At 43.9% G+C, this 15,398-nt stretch overlaps 1 protein-coding gene across 7 annotated transcripts in view; it reads right to left on the reverse strand.

The window, feature by feature from the left end:
• Positions 1 to 14,615, reverse strand: part of obscna (obscurin, cytoskeletal calmodulin and titin-interacting RhoGEF a) — a 29,897-nt gene extending 15,282 nt beyond the window's left edge. For 3 of the 7 annotated variants that reach the window (XM_037248791.1, XM_037248789.1, XM_037248790.1), the window contains exons 1-39: positions 14,421 to 14,615; positions 13,183 to 13,248; positions 12,839 to 13,105; positions 12,553 to 12,714; positions 12,350 to 12,454; positions 11,875 to 12,141; positions 11,501 to 11,770; positions 11,138 to 11,404; positions 10,787 to 11,050; positions 10,436 to 10,702; positions 10,088 to 10,357; positions 9,751 to 10,017; positions 9,365 to 9,631; positions 9,013 to 9,285; positions 8,669 to 8,932; positions 8,320 to 8,586; positions 7,960 to 8,226; positions 7,614 to 7,883; positions 7,247 to 7,513; positions 6,713 to 6,988; positions 6,372 to 6,638; positions 5,977 to 6,243; positions 5,639 to 5,905; positions 5,280 to 5,546; positions 4,917 to 5,183; positions 4,575 to 4,841; positions 4,235 to 4,501; positions 3,859 to 4,128; positions 3,505 to 3,783; positions 3,187 to 3,444; positions 2,852 to 3,118; positions 2,487 to 2,753; positions 2,152 to 2,418; positions 1,801 to 2,067; positions 1,469 to 1,735; positions 1,138 to 1,404; positions 797 to 1,063; positions 398 to 664; positions 44 to 310 (exon numbers count right to left, since the gene is read on the reverse strand). In XM_037248791.1, the coding sequence (XP_037104686.1) occupies positions 44 to 310; positions 398 to 664; positions 797 to 1,063; positions 1,138 to 1,404; positions 1,469 to 1,735; positions 1,801 to 2,067; positions 2,152 to 2,418; positions 2,487 to 2,753; positions 2,852 to 3,118; positions 3,187 to 3,444; positions 3,505 to 3,783; positions 3,859 to 4,128; positions 4,235 to 4,501; positions 4,575 to 4,841; positions 4,917 to 5,183; positions 5,280 to 5,546; positions 5,639 to 5,905; positions 5,977 to 6,243; positions 6,372 to 6,638; positions 6,713 to 6,988; positions 7,247 to 7,513; positions 7,614 to 7,883; positions 7,960 to 8,226; positions 8,320 to 8,586; positions 8,669 to 8,932; positions 9,013 to 9,285; positions 9,365 to 9,631; positions 9,751 to 10,017; positions 10,088 to 10,357; positions 10,436 to 10,702; positions 10,787 to 11,050; positions 11,138 to 11,404; positions 11,501 to 11,770; positions 11,875 to 12,141; positions 12,350 to 12,454; positions 12,553 to 12,714; positions 12,839 to 13,105; positions 13,183 to 13,222 (9,676 nt within the window). In that variant the 5' untranslated portion in view covers positions 13,223 to 13,248; positions 14,421 to 14,615. Of the gene's footprint in view, positions 1 to 43; positions 311 to 397; positions 665 to 796; positions 1,064 to 1,137; positions 1,405 to 1,468; positions 1,736 to 1,800; positions 2,068 to 2,151; positions 2,419 to 2,486; positions 2,754 to 2,851; positions 3,119 to 3,186; positions 3,445 to 3,504; positions 3,784 to 3,858; positions 4,129 to 4,234; positions 4,502 to 4,574; positions 4,842 to 4,916; positions 5,184 to 5,279; positions 5,547 to 5,638; positions 5,906 to 5,976; positions 6,244 to 6,371; positions 6,639 to 6,712; positions 6,989 to 7,246; positions 7,514 to 7,613; positions 7,884 to 7,959; positions 8,227 to 8,319; positions 8,587 to 8,668; positions 8,933 to 9,012; positions 9,286 to 9,364; positions 9,632 to 9,750; positions 10,018 to 10,087; positions 10,358 to 10,435; positions 10,703 to 10,786; positions 11,051 to 11,137; positions 11,405 to 11,500; positions 11,771 to 11,874; positions 12,142 to 12,349; positions 12,455 to 12,552; positions 12,715 to 12,838; positions 13,106 to 13,182; positions 13,249 to 14,420 lie in introns of those variants that run through there. The other 4 variants (XM_037248793.1, XM_037248792.1, XM_037248788.1 and 1 more) reach the window with 2 other exon arrangements.
• Between the last annotated feature and the right edge of the window lie 783 nt (positions 14,616 to 15,398).

Here is a 15,398-nt window from a genome sequence, read left to right on the forward strand (position 1 = left end):
ACTTAAAAGTGAATGGTACTATAGAATTTGTATATACACACACCTTTGACAAAAACAGTTGCTGTGGTTTCTGCACCACCTGCTTGACATGTGTAGCTACCACTGTCCTCAGGTTTGAGCTCCTTGATGTTGAGCTGGAGAAGGCAGCCATCTTGCTTCATCTCATACTTCTTGTTGGCCCTAAGAGGTAGCTTGTTCTTCTTCCATTGCGCTGGCAATCCAGATTTAGACAGCTCGCATTTCAGAGAGATTGAGACGCCCTCGTCCACCTCTATACTTTGTAGGTCTGTCACAAACAACGGTGGCAGCGCTGGGGAAATTAAATTTCAGAAGATGACTGGCAAGAATTGGTAATATGCTATGAGTGAACCACCCAAACGCTAAAATAGATACACACCTTTCACTGACAATGTTGCCGCAGTCTCTGCACTTCCGGCATGACACGAATAACTACCACTGTCCTCAATTTTGAGGTGCTTGATATTGAGTTGGAGGAGGCAGCCATCTTGTTTCATCTCATACGTTGTGTTGGCCCTCAAAAGCACTTTGTTCTTCTTCCATTGCACTGGCATTCCAGGTTTAGACAGCTCACAACATAGAGAGATTGAACCTCCCTCCTCTGTCTCCACATTTTCCAATTTTTCTTTGAAGAATAATGGGAGTTCTAAAAAAGGCATATAATTGATCAATGTTTGGGTTATAAACAGAACATTCAACTTTATGTTGAATATATGAAGTCTTTGACAAATTTAACTTAATATGTCAATGATTCTGTGTCTAACAAATAAGAAATGACCTTTGACAGTTATAGTTGCAGAAGTCTCTGCACTTCCTGCATGACATGTATAGCTTCCGCTGTCTTCAGGTTTGAGGTCCTTGATGGTGAGTTGGATAAGGCAACCATTTTGTTTCATCTCATACTTCCTGTTGTCCTTCAGAGGTTGTTTGTTCTTTTTCCATTGCACTACCACTCCAGGTTTGGACACCTCACAGGACAGGACAGCTGTTAATCCTTCCTCTAGCTCCATACTTTGCAAGTCAACTTTGAATGAAACCGGGCGCTCTGGGGGAGGTTTAGTAAAACATCGTTATACATAATTCGGGTGATATAAAATGCTTTTCCTGAAATGGACGCACCTCTTACAGACACCGTTGCAATGGTCTCTGCACTGCCAGCTTGGCATATATAGCTTCCACCATCCTCAGGCTTGAGGTCACTGATGTTGAGCTGCAGGAGGCTTCCATCTTGTTTCATCTCAAACTTCCTGTTGGCCTTCAGAGGCAGCCGGTTCTTTTTCCATTGCACTGGCACTCCAGGTTTGGACAGTTCACAGCGCAGAGACAGTGAGCCGCCCTCCTCTGTCTCCACACTTACTAGTTCTTCTTTGAAGAATAATGGGAACTCTATTGGGCAAACCATTGATTAAATTTCATGAGAACTAACTGTACATTGCAGAAAAATACATACCCTTCACAGTCACTGCTGCAGAACTCTCTGTACTTCCTGCTTGACATGTGTAGGTTCCACTATCTTCAGATTTAAGGTCCATAATGTTAAGCTGATGAAGGCAGCCATCTTGTTTGATCACATACTTCCTATTTGCCCTCAGAGGTAACTTGTTCTTTTTCCATTGCACTGCCACTCCAGGTTTAGACAGCTCACAGGACAGGACTGCTGTATCTTCTTCCTCTGCCTCCATACTTTGCAAGTCAGCTTTGAATGCAACTGGGATTTCTAGAAAAGGACGATACAAATATGCTTATGAATATGAGCTCACAAAATTGTCACGTGGACGTTACCTTTTACAGAAACTGTTGCAATGGTCTCTGCGTTTCCTGTTTCACATATGTAGGTCCCACCATCCTCAGGTTTGAGGTCACTGATTTTGAGCTGAACGAGGCAGCCATCTTGTTTCATTTCATACTTCTTGTTGCCCCTGAGAGGCAGCCTGTTTTTCGTCCATTGCACCGACGCTCCAGGTTTGGACAACTCACAGGACAGTACGATCGAACCTTCCTCCTCCACCTCAATATTTTGTAACTTTGTAACAAAAAATGGAGGCAGTTCTGGGGAAATTCATCACAGCATTTGGTTAAGGGGACTGTATCATCTTTTGGAGACATGAAGTTTCAAAGATACAAGAACAGTACCTTTTACTGACACGGTTGCAGTGGTCTCTGTACTTCCTGCTTGACACGTGTAACTTCCACTGTCTTCAGGTTTGACCTCCTTGATGTCAAGCTGGAGGAGGCAACCCTCCTGCTTCATCTCATATTTGTTGCTGGCTCTTAATGGCAACTTATTCTTCTTCCATTGTATTGCGGTGTCTGGCTTCGATACCTGACAGCGCAGGGAGACAATACCTCCCTCCTCAGCCTTTACATTCTGTAAGTTTACTTTGAAAAATGGCGGAAGTTCTAGGAAAAAAAATAGTCAAGGATGAGAAAAGGACTGTGAAGAGAATATAAGAAGACACTGCACCTACCTTTCACTGTTAAAGTTGCAGATGATTCTACACTTCCTACGTGACATGAGTAGCTGCCACTGTCTTCAGGTTTAAGGTCCACAATGCTAAGCTGGAGAAAACAGCCATCTTGCTTCATCTCATAATTCCTGTTAGCCCTCAGAGGCAGCTGGTTCTTCTTCCACTGCACTGGCGCACTAGGTTTAGACAGCTCACAGCTCAAGGTAACTGAACCTCCCTCATCCATCCGCACATTTCTCAAATCTTTCTTGAAGAATGGCGGTAGCTCTGGGTAATAATGGACATCATGTTACCAAAATATTAATATAATGATGCTTTTGTCTATGTAATGCATGTGCTCAATTGCAATATGACCTTGACCTTACCTTTGACTGTAACAGTTGCAGTAGTTTCTACATTTCCTGCTTGACACGTGTAGCTTCCACTGTCCTCAAGTTTAAGCTCCTTGATATGAAGCTGGAGGAAGCAGCCATCTTGCTTCATCTCGTACTTCCTGCCAGCCCTAAGTGGCAACCTGTTCTTCTTCCATTGTACCGGCAGCCCCAATTTGGAGAGCTCACAGTAAAGCACGGCTGAGCTTCCCTCCTCAGTCTCAACATTTTGCAACTCTTCCTGGAAGAATGGTGGGAGCTCTGGAGAAGGAAAGAGGCACAAATGGACATAATCTTCACTTCGTAAAGCACACTAATTCCTATATTACCTCTCACAGTAAGCTTGGCACTGGCTTGTGCGTCGCCTGTATCACAAGAGTAAACTCCAGCATCCATTGGTTCCACCGCATGGATGAGCAGTAAATTGACTTTTCCCTCCCTTCGTATCTCAAATTTATCGCCGTCTCGAAGAGGGATGTGGTTGCGCCTCCAGGTAACAGGGGTGGTAAAGTCAGAAGTTGTGCAGGACAAAGTAGCAATTTCTCCTTCCAAGATTTGAATATCTTGAGGCTTCTCCTCAAACAAAACTGAAAATGAAAACATCTCTTTAGATCAACAAATCTTCACATAGCCACGTCTCTCCATACCTTTGGGCTTTGGCACCACGAGAAGACTTGCTGATGCCCTTTCCTCCCCGACCACAAATGCCACAATGCCCGTCTCCTCAGGTGTTGTCATGGTGAGGACAAGTCGGTGTGTGCGACCTTGGTATGTCATCTGGTTCATTTCGTTCCTCTGCAGTGGACTGGAGCCCAGCCACCACACACCCTCATTCACATTGGCGTGGCTAAGCTCGCACACAAACATGGCGTCCTCCCCAGCAGTCACGGTGATGTCTTTAAGTTCTGTAACTATTCGCACTCGCTCTGTGCAGGAGAAAGAACACCTTTGTGGCAATGGAGTAGGCATACATGGGAGGAAATTCTTACGTTACCACATACCCCTCACAACCAACTTAGCGGTGGTCTTCTTGCCCCTGGTGATGCAACAGTATTCGCCAGCATCTTCCAGGTTCAGCTGCTTGATCTCCAACATATGCGTAGGTCCTGTTTTTGTAATAATTACTCGTCCCCCTTCTTTAATGGCAATGTTGTCCTTCTTCCAAGTGACAGGGACATTCGCACTGGAAACTTCACATGTCAGCAGCACCGATTTGCCCTCCATCACCGCTTGGCTCTCCAGTTCCTTCTCAAAGAACACTGATGCTGCCGCTAGCATGAAGAAAAATATAATCTATTTGGCAAGACAAACTATGGAAACAATTGCACCGCTCCCAGGTATGAGATTCTGAAGGAACAAACAAAAAGCATTGAATACCTCTAACGTTCACTTCCGCCGTCGTCTTCTGCTCGCCAAAGACACAACTGTACTCCCCAACGTCCTCCGGCTGGACGTTTCTGATGCTCATCTCAGCTATGGTCTCCTTGAGGGTCATCTGATACCTCCCACCTGGAGAGAGCTGGTCCTCTCCCTTCCACCACTGGACAGATACCCCCGTCCTGGACAGTTCACATCGTAGGGTCACGTTGCCTCCCTCAGCGGCCTCCTGGTTCTTTAAACCCATCTTAAACTTGAGGGGAATAGCTGTGGATGTGGAATAGAGAAAATTTGTACGATTTTGAAACACATAGACTTACAAATAGCAATCGTGGCTTACGGGTGACAGTGATGTTGGCTACGGTCTTGGTATCGCCATAGCTACAGCTGTAGACTCCACTGTCCTCCAGTTGAGTGTTTTTGATGGTCAGCTCCATCATGCCGTTTCGATTTTTTATCTGATACTTGAAATTATTTTTCAGCAGCTCCTGGCCTTTCCTCCATTCAACAGAAAGACCAGGTTTGGATAATTCGCATGTCAACGTCATGCTGTTTTCCTCCTCCACTTGCAGGTTCTTTAACTTGGTTTTGAATGTGATGGGAGGTGCTGGAAATACATGTCATTGTGAACATTTGGACCGGACAGCTGGGTGTATTATTGGTAATGTGAGTAATCATCCACCTTTCACAATGAGCTCAGCAGTGGATTGGCTGTCCTTTGTCTTGCAAGTGTACTTCCCAGCATCACTCTCTTCTACATTGTTGACAAACAGTTTGGTGAGACTCCCATCCTGTTTCATTTCATATTTGTAGCCGGGCTTCAAGATCACTCTTCCTTTCCTCCAGTCCACTGGAGCTCCAGGTTTGGACAGTTCACAACAAAACACTCCACTGTCACCTTCTTTAAGCTCCAAATTCTGAACTTCTTGCTTAAATGTAATAGGAAGAACTGGGGGGGGGGAAATCAGATTTATGATTGTGACAGTTCTTTTAATTTGATAAACCAGCAACTCTGATTCTTCTGGTTCTCTTGAGGGAAGCCTACCTCTTACTTTGATATCAGCCGAAGTCACAGCTGTTCCAACGGAGCAGCTATATTCGCCAGTATCTTTAAGCGTTAGATCCGTGATCAGCATCTCACACACCCTGCCCTCTTGTTTCATCTGATATTTGTCTCCCTCCTTCAGGAGGTGAGCATCCTTTCTCCACTCAACTGGGACTCCTTGTTTGGAGAGCTCGCAGTGGAGTATCACACTGCTCTCTTCCACTGTTTCTTGGTTTTTCAACTTTTGCTTGAATGTCACTGGAATTGCTGTAGGGGGATGTATGACAGGAAATATAATAAAATAATAATAATGGAATAATTTCTGATCCAGCTAATCCAGTAAAATACATGAGTCTCACCCGTGATTATAATCGTAGCAGTACTTTTAATATCTTCGCAAATGCAGCTGTAAACGCCACTATCTTCAGGCTGACTCTTTCTGATGACCAGCTCCAGTGTAGAGCCTCTCTGCTTGAGTTGATACCGTTCATCGTTGATTATCTCATTGTCTCCCTTCATCCACTGAGCAGTGAGCCCTGCTTTGGAGAGCTGACAGCTAAGTGATACCCCGTTGCCCTCTTGCACTTCAATATTACTGAGTTCACGAAGGAATTTGACAGGTCGTTCTAGAGGGAATATTATATTAATTATATTTCATTATGATTATCATTAGTGATAGCATCCTTTTTATACTGACCATTCACTGAAAGAAAAGCTGTCGTAGTTTCTTCGCCACAAATACAGGCGTAATCACCAGCGTCCTCGAGAATGACTTCATTAATAGTCATCTCCAGTTGTAAATCTTTCTTCCTCATCTGGTACTTGTTTCCTTGTCTCAACACCAGCCCTCCTCTCCTCCACTCCACTGACTGGGCAGGTTTGTTAAGCTCACAGCGAAGAAACACACTGTTGCCTTCAATCACCTCCTGGTTGGCGAGCATCAGCGTGAAACGTGGTGGTAAACCTGTCAGGCAGGGAAAAAAAGAATGAGAATACCTGAGGACAGGAATTTTGGGCCCTCTATATCAGTGAAGAGGATTTTTATTGGAGTTACCAAAAAGTAAAGCAATATGTTTTCAAATGTCAGCTCACCCAGGACTGACAGCACAGCAGTTGATTGACTATCCTTGGTTTTGCAAATGTATTTGCCAGCGTCTCCATCTTGCACGTTGTTGACAATCATCTTTGTGTAAGGTCCTTCCTGCTTCATCTCATACTTGCTTCCACTGCTCAGAAGCACACGACCTCTCCGCCACTCCACCGGAGCTCCAGGTTTGGAGAGCTCGCAACAGAAAAGCCCACTGTCACCTTCCTTTACCTCCAAATTCTTGAGCTCACGTTTGAATGTGACAGGAAGTGCTGATTGGTGGAGAAGATTTAAGTCATCAGCACTGAATATATTTTAATTATCCTGCCATGTTAATTTTACTTACGTTTCACTTTTAGCTCTGCCGTGGTTTTCTCATCTCCGGTAATACAGCTGTACCTCCCGGCATCTTCTTCTTGAACGTTCACAATTGTCAACTCAGCTGTTTTCCTTTCAAGTTTCAAGTGATACTTTCGTCCTGACATCTCCTCAGACAGAACCTTCCCGTCTTTCTGCCACTCTACCAGGGCATCTGTTTTAGACACTTCGCAGCGGAGCGTCACGCTATTGCCCTCCTCTGTCTCCTGGTTTTTCAGACTTCCTTTAAACGTGGCGGGAACAGCTTCAAAGAACAAAGAAGATGTTCCAGTTTGTGGTATATAGTCAATAAAGCTCTGATGAAAGATGATCTGCTACATGGACAACAAACTGCATTTGATTCAAATATCTGGAGATGCTCTCACATTTCAATCTATACAATTCTAGGGTGTTCCTCTCGGAATTTTGTTCCATTTGTGTGGTCAGGGATCGGCATAAGACTCCAAACTCAAAACCATGTTTCAAACTAGTCACAACACTTTTTATATTTTACGTAACATACCAATGACTTTAACTGTGGCCTTGGTCTTCTGGTCTCTGCAGACACAAGCGTAGACGCCGCTGTCCTCCGGCAGGGCATCGCTGATGGTCAGCTCCAGCACGGAGCCTCTCTGCTTCATCTGGAATTTCTCTCCATCTTCTAGAAGCTCACCAGCCAGCCTCCACTCCACTGCGACGCCAGGCTTTGAGATCTCACAAGAGAGCGTGATGTTGTGACCTTCTTCCACTTGAATGTTCTTCAGCTTCTGCTTGAAGGTGATCGGGAGCGCTAAAACGCAACATTGAATTATGAGTCACTAAACATTAACACATAAAAGCAGCAAATTTCGTATAATGAATGTTGATACTTTTTACTACAACTACTGTACCGTTCACAGTGAGGGTCGCTGTGGTCTCCACGTTCCCGCAAATGCACGTGTAGATATCGCTATCTTCCGGCGTCACATCCAGGATCCTCAGTTCAATCAGCGTGTCCCTTTGGCGAATGTGATATTTGTCGCCATTCTTGATGAGCTCATCCCCCCCCTTTTGCCACTCCACAAATGCAGATGCTTTGGAAATCTCACAGCGTAAAATTGCTGTGTTTCCCTCCTCAAAGGTTACATTGCGCAGTTTCTGCTTGAAGGTCAGCGGGAGAGCTGAAGGAGAGTTCAGGAATATTTAGCACCGATAAATCACGATTATAAGGTAATTAGGTGAAAGAATACCTGCTACCTTTGATTTTGACAGTGGCGGATGTCACCTGATCAGCACACACACACTTGTAAAACCCACTGTCTTCAGGAACAGCTTTCCAGATCAAAAGTTCTAGTGTTGTCTCCCATCTTCTCATCTGGTACTTCACCCCGTTCTTCAGCACTTCTTGGCTTCTCATCCATTCTATCGGTATTCCAGATTTGGATAGTTCACATCGCAATATGACATTGTTCCCTTCCTCGGCATGTATGTTCTTCAGATGCTGGATGAATGTAATCGGAATGTCTGGAAAGCAAGAGACAAATAAGGAAAATAAGTAATGGTCAATTTTGAATAACCCTAACCCTACGAAGAACAAGATGAGTGACATGGCCTTACCTTGGACTTTGAGCCTTGCTGTTGTGTGGTGGCCTCTGCACTGACAAGTATATTCCCCAGAGTCCTCTGGCTTCAGAGATCGGATTATGAGTGAAATGACGGTCTGTTTCTGTTTCATCATATACTTGTCTCCAGGCCTGAGGCTCTCAATGCCTTTTCTCCACTGGAACTGGACTCCCGGCAGAGAGTACTCACAAGTCAGGGTCGCAGTCTCACCCTCTCGGGACTCTACGTTCTGAAGAGGCTTTGTGAACTCAGCTGGGATAGCTAAAAGGAGATAGCAACATGAGTCGAAGTGTAAGGCAAAATATTGTTTGACAATATTTTGTTGGAGAATCACCCTTGATACCTTTGACGGTTACAACAGCCCTTGTTGAAACTGATCCAGCACTGCACTCATACACCCCAGCATCACCTTGGCAGACCTCCCGAATTGCCAGCCGAGCCTCACATCCTGAACGAGTTGCGTAATACCTTGACGAGTTCCACATCAAGCAACAATCTTTGTACCACAGGATGTGACAAGGCTTTGACGTCACACAGGATAAAACTAGGCCCCCTCCTTCAATCGCCTCACAGTCCTCAAGCGCTTTACAAATGGTTGGACGTCTCTCTGGTAATGTAAACAAGTCAAAGCAACTAAAGACGGAATGAAATGGAAATAGAAAATAAGAAACAAAGACAAAATCTTACCTCTGACCAACAGTGACGCATATGATCGTTTATCACCGGCTGAAAACGAAATGGTACCGGTGTCTTTGCGCGCTAGCTGTCTAAATGTCAGCGTGTGGTATCCTCCCGCGAGCATTTGAATTTCATTAAGCTGATTATTGTAGAGGAGAGTCTCGTCCAGGTACCACTTCACCCCCGTGTAGTCACTGGGACAGATTTGACACTTGAATGTAACCGTGTCCCCTTCAAGGCACTCAATGTCCTCGAGTTCTTCCAGGATCACCACCCTCTGGCCTGACAGATATAAAATGGACAAGGAATGCCATGTTAACAGAGAAGAATGAACTGAATGAGTATCCAAGGTTTTCCTCACCCTGCACAGTCAGCTGTGCACGACTCTGCATGGTTCCAACATCACACGTGTAGATATCAGTGTCCGACTTCTCCAGAAAAGTGATGGTGAGTGACAGCACCACACCCTTCTGCCTCATGACATACTTCCTACTAGATCTCAGCTCCATCATGCCCTTCAACCAGGTTACTCGCTTGGCTGGCTGTCTGGTCTCGCACTCCAGAGTCACTTTAGCTTTTTCCTCGGCTTGGCTGTCCTTTAACTCTCGTGCAAATGAGTGCTGCAATTCTGGAATGATACACGTTTTAGAACTTGAAGTATGTTGTTGTTTTCTCTCAATAATCTTTCCTAAATCTTCTTGAAGAAAAATGTGATAATCCAGACCGACATTTTTCTCAAGTACTTACCTCGGACCTCTAGCTTGGCACGGGAGGCAACCCCATCAGCTTGACAGCAGTACTCTCCTGAATCTCTGATCGTGGTGTTCTTGACTATCAGCTTCGCCAGGTTCTTTTCCACACTCATCTTGTATTTGTGACTCTGCCTGATTTGATGGCCATTTTTCAGCCAGTGGATGCTGACCTCAGGTTTGGTGATCTCACAACTCAGCTCGGCATCCTCACCTGGCACAGTCTTGACATTCAGCAGATCCCTAAAAATGTGCACTGGGCGCTCTAAGATCACAGTACATCCAATATATTAGGGCAAATTAATCTTGCATTGATTCTAAAACTGGATGTTCACCTTGGACAAAGAGCATGGTCCTGCAGCTTAAGTCATTAATCGCAAAGATCACTTCTCCAGCGTCGGACAAAACTGCATCTTTAATCCTCAACTTGTACTTGCGACCATTGTTGATGATCTGGAAGTGGCCATTGGAGACAACCACTTGACCGTTGATGGTCCAGAAAGGCTCATCACTAAGAACGTGAGAGAGTTGACATGCAAAAGTACAGCTTTCACCCTCCAATATGGAGGTTGTCTTCAAACGCTGGATGATAGTGATGTGTAAATCTGTAAATAGATCAGATAAAGAGCATTTGAATATGTAATGTCCGGGTATATTTAATTTGGACTTTCTAGTCAACCAACCATGAACAGTAACTTTAGCCTTGGTCTGGCTCGTGCCTAGGTCACAGGTGTACTGTCCAGCGTCATCTTTACTCAAGCAGTGAATAATCAGTGCCATGGACCTCCCATACTGGCACAACTCGTGTTTATCATCAGGCGTCAGGACAATGCCATTCTTTCTCCAGACTGGGATTACAGATTCTTTGGAAATTTGACACTGGAGGCAGACTTCCCCTTGTTCTTCCCCAACTGCATCTTCCAGAGGTCTTAGGAAGACCGCAGGTCGCTCTAAAGGCAATAGAAAACATGATTTTGGAATTGATGGGAAATTTCTCTGAAATAAATATCAGAAGACTTCTTATTTTAGCTGACCTTTAACTTTTAAAGTTGTTGTCTCGGAAAGAAGACCAGTTTTAAAGGTGATTCTGCTGTTCTGGGGTCTCAGCTTCTTAATAAAGAGGCTGTGCATGGTACCCATGTGTTGGATCCTGTTTATGGCATTGGAATAGAGGCGGACATTGTTGAGGAGCCACTCTACGTTGGCAACCACATAGTTGAGCTCACAAGCGAAGCTGGCAACACCATCTTCTTCAAGTTCCACTGGTTCAAGGTGTTTGACCAGCTTTAGTTTTCGCACTATGACAAACAAAAGAAAGTGAATCCAATACAAGTGGCAAATATAGATCAGGTCTGAGCACGATGAATCATATTTAGCCTACATACCTTCGACCTTAACATGTGCCGCGCTCTGTGTCCCCCCCGCCGTGCAGCGATACTGCCCTGCATCCATCCCTACCAAGCCATGGATTGTCAGCTCTGCACGTTTCCTATCTCTCCTCATGCTGTACTTGTTTGAAGTCTTCAGAGCTGTACGACCTTTAAACCACCTCACCACTCTGGGGGAGGGGGCAAACTCACAGCTCAGAGTCACAGAGCTGTTCTCCTTGGCGTCCACATCTTCCAAATTGCGGACAACTTGGAGGGGCCGCTCTACGGGGAGAGATACTTCACCGACTGAAAGCGATACCTACACCCTTCGAATGATCACAGAGGGGGATGGACTTGGGGGAGGGATGGTTCACCCACCTTTTACCGTAAGTTCCGCAGAAGAACGGCTCTTGCCAGCGACAAAAACCACAGGCCCCGACATGGAGCTGTCTGTGGAAATGAGACAGAGGCTGTGGATGGTACCCTCTCTATAGATATCCACGTTTTCGCTGGGCTCCAACACATTCCCATTCAAGGTCCATCTGGGCAGCCTTCCTGACTTCAAGCTGGTCTCCACTTGAAAAAGCGCTGACTCAGGTTCTGTCACTTCCACTGAGCTCATGCCCCGAACGATGCTCATAGCCTGCTCTGCATGGACAGTCATAACATGCAGCACACTTCTATTAGTGACTCATAAATTGTGTTTTATGATTTCTGTTATTTTGTGTATGGAGTGCAAGCATATATCTCACCCTCAACTAGAAGCTGACAACTGGTTTTGTCATCTCCTGCGTCACAAGTGTAGGTGTCTTCATCTGACGAGCAGACGTCGTCAATGGTAAGCTGTCTGTAAATGTCTTGGCTGACCAGTTGGTACTTTTTGCTGGACACAAGCTCCTTTTTGTTCTTGTACCATTTGACTTGAGCGTTGGCTCGAGAAACTTGGCACTCCAGCAGGCCTCTGTGGTGATACATGGCTATCTTGACTCTCAAGGGACGTACTATTTGGACTGGCAGCTCTGAAAATCAGAAGAATATGCAATGGTTGTAAAACAAAATTTTTTGTTTTATTTTTTTGTGTGTTTTGTCCTTAGACTTCTGTGTAAATAAGTCCGCCAATCTGCTTAGCAAATCTATAATGCAAAATGTAGCATGACTGTGGTTTGTGACAATTTAATTTGCACATACACAAGTACACAAACATAATGCTAAATTTTTTAGACTCACCTTTTACTGTAAGAGTTGCGTAAGACGAGACACGTTCTGCAGTGAATCGGATCTCTCCAGCGTGTTCTGGTCTGACTGACTTAAAAGACAGGGTGTGGGTTTTACCTGAAACCAGTTTCAGAACAGATAGAATACCATTATGCCTTCATCCAGGACATTTAAACAAATATGTTTACATTATGTGAATTATGTAGCTCATTCACCCTGATGTCTGATCTTGATGTTGTCCCCAGGTCTGATCCTACAGTCATCTCTGTACCACCGACCATCCACATCCACTTGGTTTACTTCACACATGAAGCTGACTGATTGGCGCTCCATAGTATCAACATCCTGAAGTTCCTGGACAATATAGATGTCCCTAGCTGGTAGGAAATTAAATAAACAAGTTAGAACAATTACGTTTTCATGAATGTTCCATGTACCATTAGACAGTCTCAATGAAACCTGAATCCTGAACTTGTTTTGGACTCTCAAGGTCTCACCTACCTCTAACTGTGAGTCTCCCAGAGGTCTGAATGCCATTTGCCTGGAAAGAGATCAAGCCCACATCTGCCAACGCCACTCTGTTTAAAACAAGGGAATGCGTTTTCCCGTGTGTGCTGATGCGGCAGTTGGGCTTGGACTTGAGCCGCATCCCATCCCTGGTCCACACTCCCTCGATGTATGACAAGTTGAGGGTCACCTCAAAGGAGCAGCTTTCACATTCCGACACTTGTACATCCTCCAAGCCTCTAACCACCTGCAGACGGTTCTCTGAACCATGAAGACAAAAGGGTTTGTGTATGCACTCAATAATCAATGTGGGCAATTGAATCGAATGAAGAACTTACTTGCTGCTGCTACTATTCCTCCAGGGATATTGTCTGCCATACTTCGTGCTTCGGATTGATTGAAACCTTGCAGTCCAGAAATGGAAACACATGAGCTACAGGTAAGTCTTTGGATGATGGGAAACTTATCTGTGATTGTGTGTTTGCCTGTAGCTGTTTGCTGAATTAGCTACCATGCTTTAGTAAACAAAGAATCCTGAATTGTACTAAACAATAGAAATTATTTCTGGAGTTCTTTATTGGCAATGATGAACATCTGATTTGCATAATGTACTTTGATTAGATCCAGTACAGAACCTTTACCAAAAATAATCATGCTTGGGTCTGATTTACATTTTGGTAAAATTGACCAAACTTAAAGGGGAAAACTGGGCTCAAAGCCATTCAGTTGCAAGACGGCTATTTTCGGATCTCAGTCGAGTCACCCATAAATGTTATATTGTATCGTTTGTTTTGTAGTTTGCAAAGTTGGAAACTGCAATGCTGTGGAGGTGTTTCTAAAAATGAATTTCAGTATTTAAGCATACATGATAATACTGCCCACCCTGTCATTGTCCATCCTGTCAGCAAGCGCACATACAGTATTTTGCCATTTGCATGTACATTGTCTGTTTGTGCTTGCAGATAATATTTCTATGCTTTCTATGCTTTTCTAACAGTAAAACAGCTACCGAAATATTATTCAATAGACAATCCTAACTTTTTGAAATGGGGATGTCTCAAAAGCATCTTATGATGGTATCAACTCCGCTAAGAAAGTGTTACAAAATCCAAGATGGCCGTGTAAAAGTCAGTAAACATGGCATCACTACCATAAGGTGGATCCCAACGGTGGTATGCTCGACCTCCCCTGTAGTGACGAGGAGTTTAATCTCTGTCACCTCGCTTGACTTAGCTCATCACCACCAATATAGACTCAGCTGCGATGCTGTCTCTACCACACTCAAATGAAAAAGGGAAGCTAAAAAAAATTGAGAATAGATTGATATCAAATCTAAGAAGTTGGAGCCTATACAAGTATCAGTAAAACAAAGATGATTACAAGACTCTCTAAATAGCTTCAGCTGCAGAATAACTCGGACAGCATCTCGACAAACCACTGGATTCAAATTTAATATAGCTCAACTTAACATTTAGGCCAAACAAATGTCATACGCCCAAGATATAATTCACAAATAGACATCCACAAAACACATCAAGACGCATGCCAAGAAACAAAACACCAGTAGTGTACGCACCTTTAACTCAGATGTACTCTAAAAGAAGTCCATCCTTACACTGGCTGGGCATGGTGGAAAACAAAATATCTTTTTCTTAAATGTATAAAATAACACCATCACAACAAAAATACAAACATCCTTTTCAACAAAGCTTACTATATTAACAAGTCAGCATGCATACATTGGGAATATGAGTCGCACTCCCCCGAAGGAGACAGCCTCCGGTACTTTTCTTTTTTTTTTTTTTCCCCTTGCTGCTGTGATGGAGCGATTTAGTGAACAGCTGACACATCCCTCCCCACATACTGACCTCCAAATAGCTCTCTGTCAGTATGCGGGCAAAGATAGCTTCAATCGTGTGAAGCAGAATGCATCAATAGAATCGGCACAATCAAATAAAATGTGGCAATATTGGCGAGATAACAGGCCGAGAAATTTATGATAATGCTCTGACATCTTGCTCGACCTGTATACGTCTATTCATTTCGTACCACTTAAATTCTTCTAGTTTTCAGGTAATTTGATGTATTTTCTGGGTATATGGGAAGAGGAAAATGACATAAGTACTGGTGCAGCATACAAACTGAGCAGAGATTTGAACCCAGAACTTTTGACTGAAGGGCGAACATGCTAGCTGAAATGTTTACAGTTTGCCACATTTTATTTATTTTGTTCTCTGGAATTTTACTGACAGCATTTTATAAGCATTCACTTCAATTCCATTAGGAATTGTAATTTCCATTATAAACTCATTTGAATAAGGATGAAGACTGTTTAAGTCTACTCGTTAAGCAACATGTCATTGGCCGTAATGTTCTCGTGTGCCGTCGCTCAGGGAACCTCCTCCAATCGTCACAGTTGAAAGGTCATGAAGAGATTAAGCAATAATGAGCTCACACATTTCACTGGGTCATCATTCCCAAAAAACACTTACACATGCTTTGCATGTTTTCCATAGGATAAACAAGATTACCTTTGAATGATGTTCAAACTAAA

This window comes from Syngnathus acus, chromosome 4, assembly GCF_901709675.1.
Source record: "Syngnathus acus chromosome 4, fSynAcu1.2, whole genome shotgun sequence".
Classification (NCBI taxonomy): Eukaryota; Metazoa; Chordata; class Actinopteri; order Syngnathiformes; family Syngnathidae; genus Syngnathus; species Syngnathus acus.